Source organism: Mus caroli, unplaced genomic scaffold (genome assembly GCF_978045245.1).
Source record: "Mus caroli unplaced genomic scaffold, Mus_caroli_1 scaffold_19, whole genome shotgun sequence".
NCBI classification, from domain to species: domain Eukaryota; kingdom Metazoa; phylum Chordata; class Mammalia; order Rodentia; family Muridae; genus Mus; species Mus caroli.
Genome location: NW_028227274.1, coordinates 86,978,877 through 86,999,519, shown reverse-complemented (window position 1 = coordinate 86,999,519; position 20,643 = coordinate 86,978,877). Strand labels below are relative to the sequence as shown.

At 38.8% G+C, this 20,643-nt stretch overlaps 1 protein-coding gene across 2 annotated transcripts in view; it reads right to left on the bottom strand.

Annotated features, from left to right (window-relative positions):
- Window positions 1–20,009, bottom strand: part of Rttn (rotatin) — a 155,401-nt gene extending 135,392 nt beyond the window's left edge. For both annotated transcript variants that reach the window (XR_015046039.1, XM_021150514.2), the window contains exons 1-10: window positions 19,762–20,009; window positions 19,278–19,465; window positions 18,148–18,325; window positions 17,402–17,491; window positions 16,071–16,161; window positions 14,079–14,193; window positions 11,958–12,108; window positions 7,680–7,845; window positions 5,615–5,796; window positions 2,184–2,299 (exon numbers count right to left, since the gene is read on the bottom strand). Coding sequence is in view for 1 of the 2 variants with exons in the window: in XM_021150514.2 (XP_021006173.1) it covers window positions 2,184–2,299; window positions 5,615–5,796; window positions 7,680–7,845; window positions 11,958–12,108; window positions 14,079–14,193; window positions 16,071–16,161; window positions 17,402–17,491; window positions 18,148–18,325; window positions 19,278–19,465; window positions 19,762–19,792 (1,308 nt within the window). In the remaining variant the exon portion in view is untranslated. The remainder of the gene's footprint in view (window positions 1–2,183; window positions 2,300–5,614; window positions 5,797–7,679; window positions 7,846–11,957; window positions 12,109–14,078; window positions 14,194–16,070; window positions 16,162–17,401; window positions 17,492–18,147; window positions 18,326–19,277; window positions 19,466–19,761) is intronic.
- Window positions 20,010–20,643: the final 634 nt, after the last annotated feature.

Sequence of the window (20,643 nt, the reverse complement as noted above, 5' to 3'; positions counted from 1 at the left end):
TAGATATTATGCACAAATATTTATTATGTAAATATCTACATTGTCTTTATTTTAGTTGTGTTTTTATGATCTGACTTTTATTCCTAAGGATTATATCAGCCATTCCCTAACAGCCAAAACAAATCTTAATTAAATATAGACCGACATAGTCACACTAACAAAGAAAATTTAGTAACTACAAGTTATCACATGGGCTGTGGGCACAGTTCAGTATAAAGAACATACCCAGCACATGCAAGGCCCTGGGCTTGATCCCCAACACTTACAAAACACTAAACAAATTATCCTAAAAGCAGTAAGTTATCTTTAAAGCAATATATATTTTATATGACTAATAAATTATAATACTTCCCTAACAAGATAGTCAAAAGGGAAGCAAAGAGTACAGATATTACTAATTGACATTAACAAAAGAGATGTCACTCTTTCAAGAAAAATGTTTATCAGATGATTTCAAACTAAAAGATCTAAGTGACAACAGAATTATGCTACATTGAGATGTCAAAAGATTTATAGTTTGCAATTACATACAGATACACTGAGGGATCTTAGATGAAATGCCCTACATTGGGAAGAGGGAATTTATAGAGCGCACCTCCAGCAGGAAGACAGAACATCAAGTCAGGGATGGGGTTGCCATTCCACAGTCACAACTCTGACCCATAATTGTTCCTGTCTGAAAGAATTATAGGGATGGAAATGGAGAGGAGTCTGAGGAAAAGAAGGTCCAGCAACAGGCCCAAAGTGGGATCCAGCTCAAGAGGAGGTCCTAAGGCCTGACACTACTACTGAGGTTATGGAGTGCTCACAAAAAGGGACCTATAATGACTACCCTCTGAGAGACCCAACAAGCAGCTGAAAGAGTCAGATTCAGGTATTTGCCATATGCCCACTGGAGGGCAAAACTGTTCCACTTAAAAGCCAGTGTTTAAAAACCTTTCTAGCAAAATTTAAATAGGCCCCAAAGAAGTGAGTCTACTCTGATAATACCTTTGCTACTTGATAGAACAGATTCTAATTCTACAAGCACAAATGCATTAAAAATCAAGACACACAGTGTAGTATCCAGCCAGGCATAGAATGCATACTCATAATCTCAACACTAGGGAGACTGAAGCAGGAAATCTTGTGGTCAAGGCCAACCTGGAATATCTACCAAGACAATGTCTCAAGCATAAAACTAAACAGATAAATGAGTAACTTCTATTAAAAACAATGATCATCTCTATAAGACATTGAAAAGGCTAGGACAAAATCTAAAATCTGTTCAGGAAAAAAAAATCAAATTAAGGACTATTGAAAACTTCCTCTCAACTTTATAAGGGTGCTTAACAAAACTGGAGAGCTCAAATTATATCTAATCCTTACAGACTGACTACACTTCTCCATAGGAGGAAGAACAAGGCTAACAGCATGTCCACTCTCATTGTACACCATGTTCAAGCCAGAACAATAGGCAATAACAATAAGTTAGAAGATATCTAAATTGACAAAACAGAAATAAAGCTGTCTTTATTCATAACACTGTTTATTCACAAATAGCATGATTCCATAGAGAGAAAATCCTAAAGAAATTACTAAAACCAAAACAATGGATGGAAAAACCTCTGAGAATGACATTAATGTAAAAGGTTTCATGGACAGAAAAACAGTTAGATTTTGATGAATTATAATTTTACTCTTTTTAAAAAATAACCTGAGACAGTATAACTGTTTCTTGAAATTGTAAGTGAAAAGGAGAATTCCTTCAACTAACATTAAAGAATATTTCAACTGTATGTCTTAAGGTTTAAATTTACTCTAAGTAAAAAACAAACAAAAAGATTGGGAAACACTGTGCTGGTGTAGCTATTATCAAGCTAACGTACATATGCAAACAACTCAAGTTAATCATTTTCTTCTTGCTATGAACTAATAATTTCTTTGAGCAAAAGCACAAGAAAATTTTAAAATCAGAACACAGCAAATATAAACCCATGAATTAGATATCACAGTTCTGTTATAGAAGCAGGGGTATCATGACAGCTACCATACCCATTGGCCTTTTACTGGTCTAGACCTGTCTCTATTAGTGTAAACCAAACCACTAAGGAAAAGATTCACTCAGAGATGCATACAACTACAACATGTATTCTGCCATAAAGTAAAACCTACTATACCCTAAAGAAGATAATGACTCTCACCACATTGATAGCAAAGAGGCTGTTATCATCCCAGATTTCTGATGAAATTGCTTGTCCAATGAGCAGCATGTCCTCTGCAAGCAGTTCCAGAACTCTTATTATCATTTCTCTGCTGCCTAGACATAAAAATGGGAGAAGCACAAGGGAAAACAAAGTTACTTGATTTTCAGTTAATTAGCTGGACCCTCTAGCTAGGCATGTTTCCAAATTCTTATTTCCCCATCCTTGGTTTTTTTAAACTGCTAACAGAGATAAATAAGGAAGACACAATCTCACTGTAACGGACCAAATGTGCTCATAAGTGTCAAAGTTACTTGATAGTAGAAATAACTAAAAAGAGTCTGGAGAGATGGTTCAGTGATTAAGAGCACTGTCTGCCCTCTTCTGGTGTGTCTGAAGACAGCTACAGTGTACTCATATAAATAAATCTTTTTTTTTTTTTTAAGAAAGAAAGAAAGAAAGAAGAGAAGACAAGAGAAGACAAGAGAAGAGAAGAGACGAAGAGACTAAAAATACCTGAAACAGATTTAAGCAATTTCAAATTAAAAGACCATCCATGTTATATACTATATGGAACAAAACAAGCAAGTTTAGAGAACACATTCTGTTTTGATTTGTTTTGTTTTTAATTGGATATTTTCTTTATTTACATTTCAAATGTTATCCCCTTTCATGGTTTCCCTCCCTCCCAGGAAACAGCCTATCACATCCTCCCTCCCCCTGCTTCTATGAGGGTATTCCTCTACCTACCCACCCACTCCCACTCCCCGCCCTCGATTCCCCTACACTGGGGCATCTATCGAGCCTTCATAGGACCAAGGACATCTCCTTCCATTGATGCATGACAAAGCCATTTTCTGCTACATATGCTGCTGGAACCTAGTGCACTCTTTTGTTGATGGCTTAGTCCCTGGGAGTTCTGGGGGGTCTGGTTGGTTGATACTGTTGTTCTTCCTATGGGGTTATAAACCCCTTCAACTCCTCCAGTCCCTTCTCTAACTCCTCTGATAGGGACCTGAGCTCAATCCAATGATTGGCTGCTAACATCTGTCTCTGTGGGAGACAGCCATATCAGGCTCCTCTAGTCACTTCTCTCTAGTACAAGAAGTATTAACCTTTGTCATAGAGTCACACATACATAAGAGTCACATGAGAAGGTAATACTATACCACAGTGACTAAAAGAATAAATGTCCATCCACAGTACTGTATACTGAAGAAATTATAAAAAATCGCATCCAATGCTGAGAGTGTAACTAAGCTGTTAGAAGGCTTGCTTAGCTTGCTTGAGGCCCTAAGTTTCATTTCCAGATGCCTACACCAGATATGGTAAGGCACACTTCTGATCTTATTACTCAAGAGGTGAAGGCAAAAAGATTAGAAGCTTAAAGTCATCTTGAGCTGTTTAGTAAGTTTAAGACCAGACTGAGACACCTGAGACTGTCTAAACAAACAAACAAACAAAAAGCCACTATCCACAAACATTCCAAAACATGTTGCGCTAGATACACATGGTGGTACAGCACTGGGTTACATGACATGTTCTTGGCCAATTACCAGACCATCTCAAAAGAACAAAACTAACACTTCCCTAAAAGAAACTTAATCTCCTTTCTCTGCTGAGATAGAAAGCAAAAGCATTGTCCAAAATTCTGAAAAGCAAACTTTCAAATAAGACTGATCTGTCTTATATCTTAAAGGTTAATTTCTAATGAATTATTAGTAAAACAAACTCCTGAATCACAGGAGTCTATATTCATTTTTTCATTAGAACAGCTGGAGCAAGCTCTCTGTACATCTCTTACAATACTGAACAATTACAAATTATGCAATAATTTACTGTGAAAGGGCAAGGGAACATTTAAAAAATTTTATGTACAAGATATAACTTTATAATTATCAATCTGACTTTTTACAGCAAATTAAAGAAAGGTTAAATGCAAACTCATTAAGACTAAAACTGTTCTTCCTAATATACCAGACAAATAAACAGAACCGCCTGATGATGCAAAGTGCCACTCTTGTATCACATAACACCATCAGCATGTGAAAGCATGCACACTCACGTGCCTGGAAGCCATAACCCCACTGGGAGGAGGAAGGGGAGAGGGTAGAAGATATAAAAGCTTCCCAAAATATACCTTTGCTCTATTTTTCTCTCCATCCCCTTCAAGAAGACAAAAACCAAGACAAAACAAAACAAAAAAATTAAACATTCAACTATTAATATGGGATTTTTGACAAAGGCAAAACTCACTTCATCAAATATCTTGACAAGTTTATCAACTGCTGAGAGATGTAGTTTTAGGGGTGAGTGCTTGCCTAGAAAACATGAACACCTGCTTCAATACCCAAAACTGAGGAGGAAAGTATAAACTTACAGAATACAAACCATTACTGCTTCCAACACTTTGTTTACACTGAAAAATGTTGGAGTGTGGACTCCAAGTTTAGTGCTTTTGGTCAGGTCCCTGCTGTTGGCTATCTTGACAACAAGTCAGAAAATCATTTTAAACCCTAGTTCCCTCCTTTGAAAACATGACAACACTAACTGCAACTGCTGAAGGAGAAAAATGGGTTGTTGACAAACAGAAAAAAATGCTCGTGAAATCAAGTAGCAATGGCTGAGCAGGCTGGGAACTCCACATTGGGCTCCGTCCCTAGACTCTGACAGAAACCAGCTACACTGTAACTGTGTCTACCATGCTTTAGGAAAAGGATACTTAGCACATACGAGTAAAATGTGATCCAGAACATGTAGGGGTTGCTTTAGAGAAAAATATATTGTAATAAAGGTTAGGAATCTAGGTAGGGGGATTGGTTATCATTTCCTGCCTTATAAGATATGAATATGGCTAGAGAGATAGCTCAGAAGTTAAGAGCAATTGCTGCTCTTGAAAAGGACCCAGGTTGTTCAGATCCCAGCACCCACATAGTAATTCATAACCCTCTGTTACTCATTCAAGGGGATATGATGTCCTTTTCTGGTCCCTATGAAGACTAAACACACATGGTGCACACATACCAATGTACAACAGTCAAACACTCATACACATAATATCAATAAATCTTTTTTAGAAGACATGAGTGTAAGGTATGAGCAACAGAGAGTACCTCAAACTGTGACTGACAAGCAAAAGTGAATTTTTTTGCTGGTCTTAAATGTCTTTTTTTTTTAACTTTTTCTACCTAAATTTTTAGCTAGTGTTCATAATTAAAACACTGAAGAAGCCCATGACAACAAACGAATGGAAGAAGATACTCTATTTGAATATCAGCATGGCACCACATTTATTGAAGTAAAAAGGGGAGGTGGCTTGCTAATTTCTAAGGAAAGATAAGTAAAAATAGATGCTAAAAGCCTTAATACAAAATAAAGCACATAAAACAAACACAAACTGTGTCAGAAATGGAATTCCCAATACAGCTAACCTGTTCTCAGCAGAGGAACTGCTGCCTCCAGGGTGGAGATGCAGAACTGAGGAAGACTAAGCTGCTGGAACTGCAGCTCCAGTGTGTCCTCTGCTTCCAGCTCTGGCAGATCCACGGGTGCCACGTCCAAAGGAGAATGCACAGATATCCTAGAGTTCACATGCGTGTGACTACTACTTCCACTGGAAAGTAAAGAAAGATCTTGAGTAAGAAAGCAACTCAAACAGCAGACTTGCTGTTACCTGCTGCACAGCAGAGCTCACACTATTTATTGTTCTGACTTATGTAAGAAGTCTGACAAGTTGGACTAAATTCCATACAGAGAACCTCAGACGATACATGAAGGAGCTAAAGGTGCAGCTCAATGACAGTGCACTTACCCAGCATGTACTAGGCTACAGACTGCAACACCACAAAAGAAAAACAGAAAAATGGAACATGAAGCAAAACATGCATTCATTTAGTCCTTGCTTTTCACCTTGATGACTTTGAAACATGAAAATTTCTATAGCAGAAAACAGAAGCAGGAATAATCCACTGACTTCTTTAAAAAAAAAAAAACAAAAAAACAAGCAGGCTCACAGCAAAGCACTGATGGGAGCAAATCACGAGGATAAAACTAAACAGTTTATACAGTTGCTGCTGAGGGCTTCTATGATTTTCAACCAATGTTCTAAGTAAGCCAATATGAGCCTCAGAAAGATACCATAAGAAATGGGTTACTTACCAGGACATTCAACATCATATGATTTTGAAAATTCTTTCTCCATTAAAAGATTCTTACTCTGGGTCCTCAAAATTCTGACTTATGTTTTGGACAGATACAGCTGAATCACTGAGACATGCTGTGTGAACATTCAAAGCTCCCCAGATTTTATGCCTAATTCCTTATTTATTAGCTTCAAGATTCTAAGCATCCCAAAATAGGGATTTCTTTCAATGGCTGACAGACCCCGCGAGGAAGCTGTTCATACACGAAGAACAAAATAGTAAAGCATGCTTTATAGCAAGGTAAAAGAAAACCTATACATCACCAGCCAACTACACAAGAGCATTGTGTTCTCCTGCCATAGGCAACCCCTACTCTACCCTTAGCAATAGTCATGGTTTCAACCCCTTGAAAATGCAGGCTTTGCTGCAAGTAATAGCAACAATAGCAATGCCTGTCCTATTGTAAAACTGTCTAAAGGTGACGGAGAAAATCAAGAACGTAAAGCATGTGGTCCTCACACCATGCTCATGACCATGCGAAATATGTGTGAGCTTGTGGGGCAGCAGGAACAACAACCAAGCCAAGACATGGCTTCCTAATTGAACACTGCTTAGGATGACATGCAAGAAAAGGCTACTGTGTTACAATATTTATTACCTTAGGATAGGCTAACATAGATCTAATGTCATCCCTTCAAGAAAACATGACATATGAAAAATCTGTATTCACACAGATAAATGATGTTTGCCCCTTGAAATAGTTCCCATTTAAACAATATTCATTTCCATATACACAGGACTTTAAATTATGATTAGGCTTACAAAAATATGTATAAAAATGCCATTTTAACAACATAATTCAGCAATTATAATAATTGAGAGACAGCTCAGTGGATTAAGGCACTTACCATTAGAGCCAGATAACCTGAGTTAACCCCAAAAGCGCATGTAAAGGGTGAAGGAGAGAACCAAATCCACAAAGTTATCCTCTGACATCCACACGTGCAGCATGGCATGTTAGACACTATCCCAAGCCCCCCTCCCACATATTATTTTATTAGTGTAATGTTCTATCTATAGCTGAAAAATAACTTAGTGGAACAAAGAAATAGAAAAGAATAGAGAATACAGATTGATTGCAGAATAGTGAATTGGAGTAACATGGTTTAGTTAAACATACATAAAGAGAAAGAGTCAGAGACTGAGAGGGAGCATATGAATGTGTACTAAATGCAGAGTTTCACTGTGAAAGTTACTGGTTTAAACAGGCCTATACATAGGGCAACAATCCAAGAGACAACAGGGGGAACAATTCTCTCCTCATAAAATGCACACAGACACAGGAGCCAATCACCTGGAAGACACTGCATCCCAGTCCTGACCATCTCCTCGGGGTCGCTGGCCTGTGCGCCCAACCACAGAAGGCCGAGAGCTACTGTTTCCTGGGGATGGGTTTGGGGAATGGTAAGGACCTCTTGCTTCATGACAGTAAGACAAAGAAGAATTCTGGGAGACTGTGTCTGGAGAAATAAAGAAATATAATTACCCCTGATAGAAGCAGACTTCTGATAATGTGGATTAATTATATCTACCAGACTTTTAGCAAAAATTAACAAGAGACAGAATGTTTCTGCAGGGAAAAAAAAAATCAAAGAGTAAAATCACGCTTTCTACCAAATATCCACACAGCATATTCCTGCCTGACCTGATTTTAAGAAGTTCTGGGTAGTGACAGTTAAGACTGTGAAACAGAACAACACTGGGTAAGTCTCCCCAGCTTTGAACTTTCAAAGCACTCCTGCTTTGAACCACATGCAAACATTATTATAAAATGAAACATCAATCTAAATATGAGATAAAACCATAAATATTCTTCCCAGTCAGTAACAGAAAATCCTCACAGCAATGGATTCTTGTATCTGGAAACCAAAACATAAACAACAAAAGAAAATAGATAAACCTGACTTTATCACATTTAAAACTTTTGTGCATCAAAATATATTATAAGAAAGCATAAAACAAAATACAGAGTGGCAAAATATTTGCAAAATATGTATTTAGTAAGGGTTTGATATTTTGAATACATTAATAGCTTCTAAAAGTCAACAGTAAACAAAGAACCAGGTGAAAACTGGGCAAAGGTTTTAATAGCCATTTCTCCTAAGTAGACATACAAATAACAACAAGCACACACAAAAATTCAGTAATGAGTTCATTATCCATTGTTAGTGTCTAGAGATGCAAATCAAAAGGAGAGTGATAAACCTCTTAGAACCTGTGAAATGTTATGATGAAGAATGAGAGGAAGCACATATGAGTAACTGCAATGTGCAGAAGTTTTATGCATTGCTAATAGACAGGTAAAATGCTGTAGCTACCAACAAGGGGGCTTGAAGACCTTTCAAAGTTAAAGAAAGAACTAGCATATGATCTTTAGTTCATTCTTGCATATACAACAGACTCAAATACACACATGTAAGACACTGTTCACTGATGCATGATTCAAGGTAGACGCAACATAAACATCCCAGAAGAGATAAATAAGTAAACACAATCTGGCACATACATACAATGGAAAATTATTCAGCTATAGGAAAATCAAAATACAGACACATGGTATAAGGAAGGCATAGCTTCAAACTATTACAAAGAAAATAAGCAAGAAACAAAAATGGCAAATTTTGTATGATCTCGTATGTATCTAGAATGGACAAAATTCACAATAAAATTAGATTAGTGCTCATCAGTAGGTGAAGAAAAAGAAGAAATGGGGATTTATTACTTAATTCCTCTCTTCAGAATAACAAAATTTGTCGATAGAGAGCTGTAAACCAGCTCACATTACACTCTTTTTAAAAGCCACAGTTATATTTTATGTTATAAGTGCTCATGTAGCCTGGCGTGCTGGTTTACACCTTTAATCCTAGCATTAGGAAGGCAGAAACAGGAGGATCTCTGTGAGCTCGAGGCCAGCCTGACCTACATGAGTTCCAGGACAGGCAGAGCTGCCTTATGTACATTTGTTGAGAAGACACATGATGGTGAAAGTAGCACTTCATTTCACATGTGTATTTGCAGACAGCTATAGGTAATGAAAAAGACGTGATAGGTACACTGACAGACTTTACCAGGGGAAAAAATTAACACCACACACTTCTCATTGTACTTTACAAACTATGAAATGCTTTAAAAGATCTATGTCTTAGTTAGGGTTTCATTGCTATGAAGAGACTCCCATGCTCAAGGCAACTCTTATAAAACATTTAACTGGGGCTGGTTTACAGTTTCAGAGGTTCACTCTATTATCATCATGGGAGGAAGCATGACAGCATGCAGGCAGACATGGTGCTTGAGGAGCCCAGAGTTCTGTCTTAACGTGAAAGCAGTCAGAAGAAGACTGTCTTCTGCAGGCAGCCAGGAGGAAACTAAAATTCCACACTGGAATTCTAGTGGAGCTTAAGCCTAGGAGACCTCAAAGGCCACCAACACAGAGACACAACCCCTTCAACAAGGCCATACCTACCCCAACAAGGCCACACCTCCTAATAATACCACTTCCCATGGGCCAAGTGTATTCAGTATTCAAACCACCACAATCTACACACCTGTATAACCTCTCTTATCTTACCTCACTTCCTTGCACCTGACTCAAGACACCCTGCTCTCCCAGGCCATGTTTGCCTTGCTCAAGCCCATCACCCACTTGGTGCCTTGGGCTCTGACTCCCCTTAAACACTCTTCATGTAACTCTCTTCAGTAGGAATGCAACTATTCATCTAAAGAAAGTGGTATTCGCTTGGTGGTATTCGCTTCTTCTGTCATGTCACCTTTTGATTTCTTTAGAGCACTTCTTATCAGAAACAACCCTGATTTTAACTGTCCGCCTAAAGTATAAGCCCACAGAACAGAGTTGCTTGGTCAGTGTTACCTACCCAGAGGCTAGCCTATCAGCTGTTGTATAGTAGGAGATAAAGAAGTACTAGAACTCTTTCTATGCTAAAACAGTGGGCACAGCTCTCTGGGATCATTTGCAGAAAGCCCATTAATAATATTAACGAGAGCCCATAGCCTCTAATTCTATGGTAATTGCAACATAAAATACAAATACTCAAGTAGCAGAATTTGAGTGAAGCCCCCAAGTAAAAAGGGACTGCAAAACAGGATAACAAATGACTAGAGTTTTGTATTTACTTTCAAGGCATGGTATACAAGCACACAGAAATCATGTTGTAGAGACTATTCTGCCTAGGTCACCCTGTATCCCATCTGTCCACCAGGGGGCATTTTTTCCTCTGAAAAGCCTGTGGCTGCTAGCACATCTGCATATGCTACATCTCAAAAAGGATAAAAAAGGCTTTGGTAAAATACAAATCACTGTTTTTCAAACAAAAGAATGTTTTTTTGCATTAAAATTCCCTAAGTCCCACATGAACTGTAACAGTCTGAATCCTAGTCCCCAGGCCCATAATGATTGAGAATCTGCGGATAAACAGAAAAGCACTCTGTAAATGTCTAAGCAAGTATATTCAGCACCAAGAAGCTTCAGCAAATGGGACTTCTGCTATAGTCATCCTTAAGATGAAGAGCCAGAAGTCTCAGAGGGGAGACACAACAGAAAAGGAAAGGAGACTGTTGAAGGGAGAGCAGCCAGCTTGCTCTTACTCAGAGCACCCAGGGCAGGCGGCTCACATGCGTCTGTAACTTCAGTTCTGGAGGATCCAACACCAGGCTTCCTCAGGCACCTGCACTGATGTGCACATATCCATAACAGACACACAACTACAGATTATTAAAAATAGAAATTAATCTTTAAAAATAATTTTTGAGCTGGGCAGTGGTGGTGCAGGCCTTTAATCCCAGCACTTGGGAGGCAGAGGCAGGCGTATTTCTAAGTTCGAGGCCAGCCTGGTCTACAGAGTGAGTTCCAGGACAGCCAGGACTATACAGAGAAACCCTGTCTTGAAAAATCACCAAAAAAAAAAAAAAAAAATGATAATAATAATAATAATAATTGAAACCACCTGCAAAAGAGCATATTCCTTTTTCTGAGAAAATTCCAGAAAATTATGAACAACAAATGCCCTGACCTCCTATAGTTAGCACTTCACTGACCTTTCCTGACCTAGTTTATCCTGAACACCCATAAACTACTTTATAAACTCATTTAGTAAAGTTCTTCAGATAAAAAAACAAAGCATACTAAAACATTTTTATCTAAGATTTTATTAAATCCTTTAAGCAATGTAACTTCAAAAGCTACCAACATCACATATACAGCCTTTGTTAAGACTGTGAAAGAAAATCTCTTTAATCTGGCATTCACCTTTAGATGTCAACTACTGTCCTTCAGTGTGTGCCTCTCTGTTAGTGGCCACACCGAATTCTTTATGAGACTGGTTTTCTAAGTAATTCAAACTTTGCTTTATTTAAAAAAAAAAAAAAAAGCAAAAACAAATGGGATCATGGTGTTTCTCTCATTTGCCTAGCTTCTATTCAAGAGTCAATGACATCTTAGGAGTGGGGATGTGTATTGTGAAAGGCAAAGAATACATAGTCAACTTTCAAGTGAGGTGGACATTTCTCAGAAAAAGATAAAGAATATTGCTATCTGGTGAAGAGATAAGCAAAGTACCTTGTTTACTGGAGAAAAGGTTGGGGTCTCTGTAAAAGTTGAGTCTGTTTCTTAAGCTTGTGCACAGCTGCTGCAAACAGGACACTGACTGTAATGCTAGACGATGCTTCCCATCTCCTCCGAAGGCCAGCTTCACCAGACACAAAAGGCCCTGAGTTGGGAGAGTGAAAGTGGTTATAGAAACAGAGAGCTCAGCTCCACAGAACACTGTAGCCAGGCGTGGTGGTCAGGAGTCTGGTCTACATAGCAAGTTCCAGAGCATATATATCAAAACCTACATTTTAAAAAATTAATGTTTTTAGAACTACATACAAAAGCAAAAACCAAAAAAAATAAAAATGGATGTGGCATGCATGTAAAGAAAGGTAAATAAGCAAAGAAAAAGATTGCAAATTTTCACAAAACATGAGAAACTGGGGTCAGAGGAACAAGACTCTTGCACACAAGCCTGACACCCTGAGTTTGACACCCAGGATTCACATAAAATAAAAGGGGGGAATCACCTTCACAAAGTTGTCTGATGACATGAACACAGACAAATACACATCATGAGCACTCAACATGATAATAATTAAATATATTTTATTTAAAAAAAATGTTTGAAAAAAGATACTGGCAAAAATTACAGCAAAATCCAACAATGTCTAAAGGTGATAAAATTAAACAAGTCAAGGTGGCACCTCATGCCTGCTACAGTACCAGCTACCCAGATATTCAGTACACTTGAGCCCATGTGAATCTGACACAAACCTAGGCAACACAACCAGACATCATCTCACAGTGACATTTAAAAGCTGACTAGGTCTGGTGCAATGGGTCACAAGTTAAGAGCATGTGTTGCTCTTGCAGAGAGCCTGGGTTCAATTCCCATCACCCACATAGAAGCTCACAACTATCAGGGTTAAGGTTCGAGGGAACCTGATGCCCACTTCTGACCTCCATAGGCCCCAGGGGCACACAGCACATGGTGTAGACATACATGCAGACAAAACACCCATACACATACAATAAAAAGTAAATAAGTGGGGGCTGGTGAGATGGCTCAGTGGGTAAGAGCACCCGACTGCTCTTCCGAAGGTCTGGAGTTCAAATCCCAGCAACCACATGGTGGCTCACAACCATCCATAAAGAAATCTGACTCCCTCTTCTGGAGTGTCTGAAGACAGCTACAGTGTACTTACATATAATCAATAAATAAATCTTTAAAAAAAAAAGTAAATAAGTACAAATAATAAAACAGCTGACTGAAGCAGTCAGTATCTTCCATCTGGAAGGAAAGTGTTTCTCACTAAGGACACTCACTACACAGCACACAGAGTCACAGCTCACTGAATCACAGCAAGTCCTCTGCACCTCACGCATCTGAAGCACTTTACAGGCTTCAGTAATAAACAGCTCTTTTGTTTCCATTTGCCATCTATGATGGAAAGCACCCACACTGCCGATCACTGGATCACTGGGGTCCATTTAGCCTGACTGACAACAGAGAACCCTCAGGTATTAGGAGATGCTGCAGGTATGTTACAATCCCCACTTGGATCTCTCCCTATTGCAGGGAAAGAGACTGCATAAAAGGAAAGGGTAATCAATATTGATCTTGATAATGTATTTCAGCATTATTCTCTAAACATACAGCATACTAAACACAAAGGTTATTGCTGCCCATTCTTCCAAAGCTTACTCTCTCTTAGAGTAAATGGAGCTGGTGAGATGGCTCAGTGGATAAAGACACATGCCATGCAACCTGGAAACCTAAGCTTAGTCCTCAGAACCCACATCAAGGTGGAAGAAGAGAATCAATTCTATAAAGTGACCCTCTGACCTCCACACCCTGATATAGAAATTTAAAACTTTAAATTTAAAGAAGAAATCCAAAAAAATGAGAATTTGAGATAGACAGACTTGACAGAAAGTACTAAATGAGACTACTGTCCACTAAAAGAACAGTAACTATCCAGATAAGTTAGAGAGAAGGCAGTTTAAGTAACTCAATACTTCATTTTTAAAATTAAAATTAATACAAGTTTTCTCCCCAAGGACTCTTATTCTGCCGTGCACTTCACTAATTTGTAATAAGATAAAATGTTGTTTTAAAGCCTAAAACTTACAGAAGATGCTTACCTGAACAATCTTTGGCCTCTGGAGAAAAATCTCAGCAGGAAAGTCTTGCATGATCACGTCCTTGAGAAGCTCACAGGTGTTCCAGATCAGTGTGTGGTTACTACTTCTCAAAGAGCTAAGACAACAGAGCTAGACGTCAGAAAGAATACATGGACACCTGCCTGTGTAACCTACAGGCATAACGTCTCTGTTAACGCCTTAAGCCCCACCAGAGGCATCACTTGTCCCTGGATGTATCCTCCTATCTTTTCCTAGGCAACTCTGAGGAGGTACTTCTATATACCCACATTTTTAAATTAGTGACTGCTTTGCATCCTCCACTAGACCATACTCTGGAACAGAAACTACATCACATTAACTGCTGACTGTGAAGACTATCACAACTCTACCAAATGGGACTGGTAAGTCAAATACAATTTTCTAATTAAAAGGAAAAGAAATGATAGCCTGTATAGTAGTAATTTCTGGGAATTCGATTCTCCAGTCATCTTCCCTATTCTAGATGTCCTTTCATCCCAAACCCTTAGCTTCCACTTTCCTAAGGATGCAGCAACTGTATACAATCAACCTCGAGAACTCAGCTAGAGTTATTCTACTGATTCCTTAGGTACTGATTCACAATTAATAATTCACCCTCAAACCATTCTAAGGAAGGCAGGACCTCTTCAAAACTTTGCTCTAAAATAATGATGTAAGCATTACCATAATCTCCTGTATTTTGCCTTTCAAATTTGATTTTTCATCTAAACTCATACCTTATAAAAAGAGACAATTCAGTTATTATGAATTCAATTAAATTATACCAAGTAAATATGAATATGAAAAACACCATTTTGGGGCTGGAAAAATGGCTCAGAGGTTAAGAGCACTGGCTGCTCTTCCAGAGTTCCTGAATTCAATTCCCTGCAATTACGTGGCGGTTCATAACTATCTATGATCAGATCTGGTACCTTCTTCTGGCATGCAGGCATACATGCGGGCAGAACTCTTATACATAATAAATTCATGCATACGCACATATATAAACCACTATCTGGGACTGAAGAGATAGCTCAGTAGTCAAGAGCACATGCTGCTCTTACAGAGGACCCAATTTCAGTTCCCTGCACCCACATTAATCAGCTCACAACCACCTGTTAAATCCTGCTCCAGGGGACTGAATGCCATCTTATGGACTTCTCTGGCACGTGCACAACCCCACACACAGACACCGTAAGTTAATTAAAATGACAAATAAAACTTTTTCTTTTAAAAAATTTTAAGGGTCTCACAATCTTACCCTGGCTAGACTCAAACTCAGAGAGATCTACCTGACTCTGCCTCAAGAGTCCCAGCACTAAAAGTATGTGCCACTATACATAGTCCATCCTAAAAATAAGCCTTAAAAAAATAAAAAACAACAAAACAGACTGCAAGCTTTTATAAAATCAGCCCCTCTCCTTTTATAAATTTTCCTAACTTAAAATCAATACACACTAGAGAAGACTGGTGCAGCCATCTCCAACCTTCTTAACACTGTTGTTTTCCTCCCCATGGAGCCCATGTTTTAAAGTATATTCAACCAAACAGAGTATATTTAGTTTTCCCACTGCTCTTCATGAAGGGCACCAGAAATACTCAATCAGACAGTCTACACAATTAGAGATAACACATCATAAAAGACTGTGTAAGCTTCCAACCACAGAAGACTCTGGGTGTGACCCAGGTGCACAGAACATGCTTATCATCACAGCAAATATTAGGGGGAAGATGGAGGGAAGAGCAGCAGGAGTTCAAGGTTATCCTTGGCTACATATAGTAAGCTTGAGGCCAGCCTGGGCTACATACCCTATCTAGGAAAAAAATGGGCTCAAAGATAAAGACTTGCAACAATTTTACTCAAAAATCACATTGCAGAACTTGTTAACCTTCTCCAGAAGAAAACATACAGATAACTATCAGATTCCATTGTTACAAAGAACCAAAAAGACCTGTAATACATCAGCTCTGTACCTTTCATTGGAAGAGAGAACATGTCTGTCTGTTGTGGTCAGGGGTAGCCAAGGAAACACAGAGAACCTCAGCCACTTCACAGCCTGGTTTCCTGTTAAAGGAACAGCAAAACTTAACAATCAAATATGATGGTGTGAAAACAATATGCGTCAAACATTCCTTACTGTTCCAGACAGAGGAAGTATAGCATTTAAAGCGGTTTTAGATGCTACCTGTTCCCTTATGTTGTTATTCCACCTTTAAGTTGCCATGAAAGCTTTTTAAAAGCAGAGGGTTCTAAATTAAGTTTATTTTGATTCTTGATATCAGCAGACACTCTCTTTAGCACATCCTTTCATCTCAACTATAACATGTAATACAATATTAACTTGTGCAATTTTTAACTATTCCCTGTAACCGAGGACAAACTTTTCAACTTTTGTCAGTGTCTTAGTTGGTAAAATAGGGACACTAGGATTTAAGTCTGTGTGGTCAAGTTTTATGCTATACTAACTGTATTTGAGCCACTGTAGACAGGTGATGGTAGTGTCCCTACCGCATTAGATGATACCAAATCTCATTGTTGCTTGGTAAGTATTCATTCACTCCTTTGAAGAATCCACATTGGGTGCCTAATATATTTTTAGTATTGTTTCAAATACTGAGAAAGAGGGGCTGTCACAACTTATTACACTAGGTAGTGGACAAACAGTAAACATATATATAAAATCTGCTAGGAAGGAATGTAAAGAGAAGGTCAATCCGAAAGTTCTCTGACAGATGAGGCGCTAAGAACACAATCAGACACAGTACAACTAGTCATGTTTTGGTTACTTTTGGTCAACATGAAACAAGCTAGTTATTTGGGGGTTAAGTAAAAATTGAGAAAATATCTCCATCAAACTGTCTGTAGGGCATCTTATTGATTAATCACTGATGTGGGAGAGCCCAGACCCTAGAAGGTAGTACTGGGTGGTATAGGAAAATAGTCTGAGAAAGCCATGAAGAACAAGCCAATAGCAAGCATTCCTCTAAAGTCTTTGCTTCAGTTCCTGCCTTGAGTTTCTGCCCTGACTTCTTTCATGATAGCTTATAAGCTATAAGATGAAATGAGCCCTTTCCTCCCAATCAAAAACATCACTTTAGTCATGATGTTTATCACAGCAATAGAAAACAAACTAATATAAGTCACTACAAACAATCATCCGGAAGGTCTTTACAAGAGCAGAAACCATACATAGGCCACACACACACACACACACACACACACACACACCACACACACTGCACACTGGCTGAGCCAGTGTGGATCTTTTTATTTACCAGCCAAACATTTCCCTATGTATACACACCCGCTGGCCCTGGTGGTACTTCCATCTGCTGGAAATTACTTTTGTCTTGGGGAAAATATCCTGTTAAGACTTCAGGTTGTTGTGACAATTCTGAAAAGAAAATACATTATTTGCTGTGTTATTAATTCACCTGCTAAAACAAGAATTATCCATCTTAAAATGTGTTATTTTCTCTCACTCTTTCAATGATTATTAAAACTAAATAAATAATAAAAATTTAAAAAGCAATCAAGCTAATTCTCTGACTATTGTATTTTCCAAAACAAGAAAGGAAAAAATAAATAAATAAAAAGACTGTTTAGCCAAGTTCCAAGAAAGGTGCTTTTTCCTCTCTTTCACTGTAAGGTAAATACAGTTACTACTTAGATTGAAAATATCCAAATATGATGAGTCTGCTAAAAGTATCAAATGATGACTGCCCCCCACCCTGTGTTTCTTAGTCTATCTCCCTTCACTTTACTACTCAAATTTATAGCTCCCACTTTTGCTTTAGTTCTCACTGAATATGCTTAGGAAAAGATTGTCAAAAAAAAGGGACATGGGTTGGCAAGGTGGCTCAGCTGGTAAAGGGACTACCCACCAAGCCTGACAGTCTGAATTTAATCTCTAGGACTTACACTGGTGGAAGAGAGAACTGACTCCCACAAGTGTCCTCTATCTTCAAGTTATGTCAAGGCTGACATTCATCCACACACATACATCCATATACAGATATGTACACACACACACAAATGTTAAGAGGTTACCAATTTGATCAGTGTGGTAACTGGAAGAAGACAGTACAGGAACTTCTGAAGGAAGAATGAAAAGTCCATCGAGAATGCCATCAATCTCAGCCTGTATTGCTGGCTCCACATTTGGACGGAGCTTAGATAAGAACTCTACTGCACCAAGGTCAATCAAGTGTTGGACGGCTGGAGAATACTACAGTAAAAGAAATATTCTTGAGAATAGCCATGAACATGGAAATCTCCAAACTTCATTTTACCACAATCAAAACATAGCAATCTTAGTGTAACAAATATTTCATGTTTTGGAAAACAAACTGCATTGCTGTACTCTATAAACAACGTCCATGAATCACATATAAAGGAAAACAAACTTAAGAGAGAGCTATACTCAAGAGAAAGACAGGACTCTGAGCATTAAAAATAAACACTACCAATTCCTCTTTTACTTTTAAATGTTTTATTGCTAATATAGTCACCTTAAAAAATGGGTTGCATTATGGCACTTTCACATATACTCATCATTGTACTTTGTCTTTCCATCACAAGCACACATGCTCGAGCACACACACACAGGCTGGCCCCTGTGTCATAGGATCTCTTCTACTTCCATGCCTTTCTTTTATATATAAGGTAAGTTACTTTTCTCTACTGACACTATCTTAGTCTCCTTACTGTTATCAAAGTGCCAAAGTCATTAGAATTCCCCCCTGATGATAATGACTTAAAGAGACGGAACTCATATTGACATTTGACATTGGTCCTTAAAATTAAATTACTCTTAATGTAGGTAATAGGAACAGAAAACATTATTTTTCATGAAATAGTATTATATTCACTGTTACTTAGACGTACTTAAAGTGCTCCTTTTAATGCTGGAAACGTCTAATTTTAACATGAAATATCAGGAAAATGAAGAAAAATGGGAGGCAAATAATCAAAAAAAAAAAAAATCCAGACCTTAGTAGTTCTACTTCAAGGAACAGTACAACATGAGATAAGCTATTATAACAAATGACGATCAATGCCTACCCAGATGAATTAAAATTCAACATCTTTTGGTGTCTTCAAAAATATGAATGCCAAGTATGTCAATAAATACTACAGTTAACTTAGACCATGGTTGTTTTATTTCAAAACGACGTTACCTTAACCAATCTGCTTAACAAGTTCAGAACCTCCTCTTTCATTGGGACAGATGGGAAATTGAACCATTCGAGCAAATGGAGAAAAAGCAACCTTTCCTGAATCAAGTCAGCATAGCAGATCAAGTTGTGCTCAATCTTGCACAGGATACTTTTGAGGGCGCGTTCCCTGATCTCCGCCAGCTGATGGCCTGTCAGAAAAGTTGGCACAAAGTAATTTTATCTCGCGATTCTGAAAAGACGACCCACTCATAACTTATTCTAAATGTGCGCGATCCCTCCCACCCCCTGGAGAGAAAGCAGGATGAAACTAAGCCGCAGGTGCGCTGGATGTGGCCGAGCATTATACAGTGTGAGCAAGGTCAGCGGACAACTCTGGACAAGCAGGGACTCGGAACGGTGACCTGCGCGACCCGGCCTCCGGAACCCAGCACCACCAAGCCAAGACCTGAGGGCTCTTCTGACCCTGGGCAACACCGACAGTTACCGAGCTTCCTGATGAGCCCCGCCAGAACCATCTCTCCGCCACAATCAGTCGCCGCCGGAGAATTAAACCGTCGCGCCACAGAATCCGTTCATAATTAATATCCTCCGGAAACTCGGCCGAAACGAACAGAGGTTCCACCGTGTTTAAGCTATCCACCCCTTGAGTAGAGAGCATTAGGTGAAATGTTCCCGATGCTTCCGTCACCACACAAGCTTACGACATCTCTATGTTTCTAGGCTCATTCCTTAAACCTCAATCTCCATTCTAAAAAGCCTAAGGAATAAAGGAGTCAAGAAGAGGTAGAACCATCTTCCGCCCAAGTGCATGTGGGGAGTTGTAGTCCTGGCTCAGGCCTGCTGCCTACAGAATTTCCGTACACGCCCCTTCGCTCCTTGGTACTGAGTTCCTGCTTTCAGACGCGGGCTGTGAAGCGGGCTCTTAGGACCTAGCGACAGCCCAAGGCTCCGGGTGGGATTTATTCAGATCGTGCCAGTCTGAATGTTTAGCTTCTAGAGCTTGGGTTTTGTTTTGTGTAGTTGATCTTCCCACTCTCTTCCTGATTATTAAATGATTCAAGCTGTAAAATGTAACTGCAAAGTTCAGCGCCTAGGATGCCTAACCTCAAGCAACAAGCAAGAATGTGTGAGTGTGAGTGTGTGTGTGTGTGTGTGTGTGTGGCGGGGGGGGCGGGGGGGATGCGAGGGGAGAAACAAGAGAAAAGAAAAAAAGGAACAGGCTGAAAAGATTCTATTCGAATGCTTTCCAAGTGCGTTTTCCATGCTTTTCTTACATATGCTGTAATCAATCTCAACGAAAAGAAATTGCAAACGATAGATAAGAGTGACGACAAAGTTAAATTTATAAAATTATTTATATTTTAAG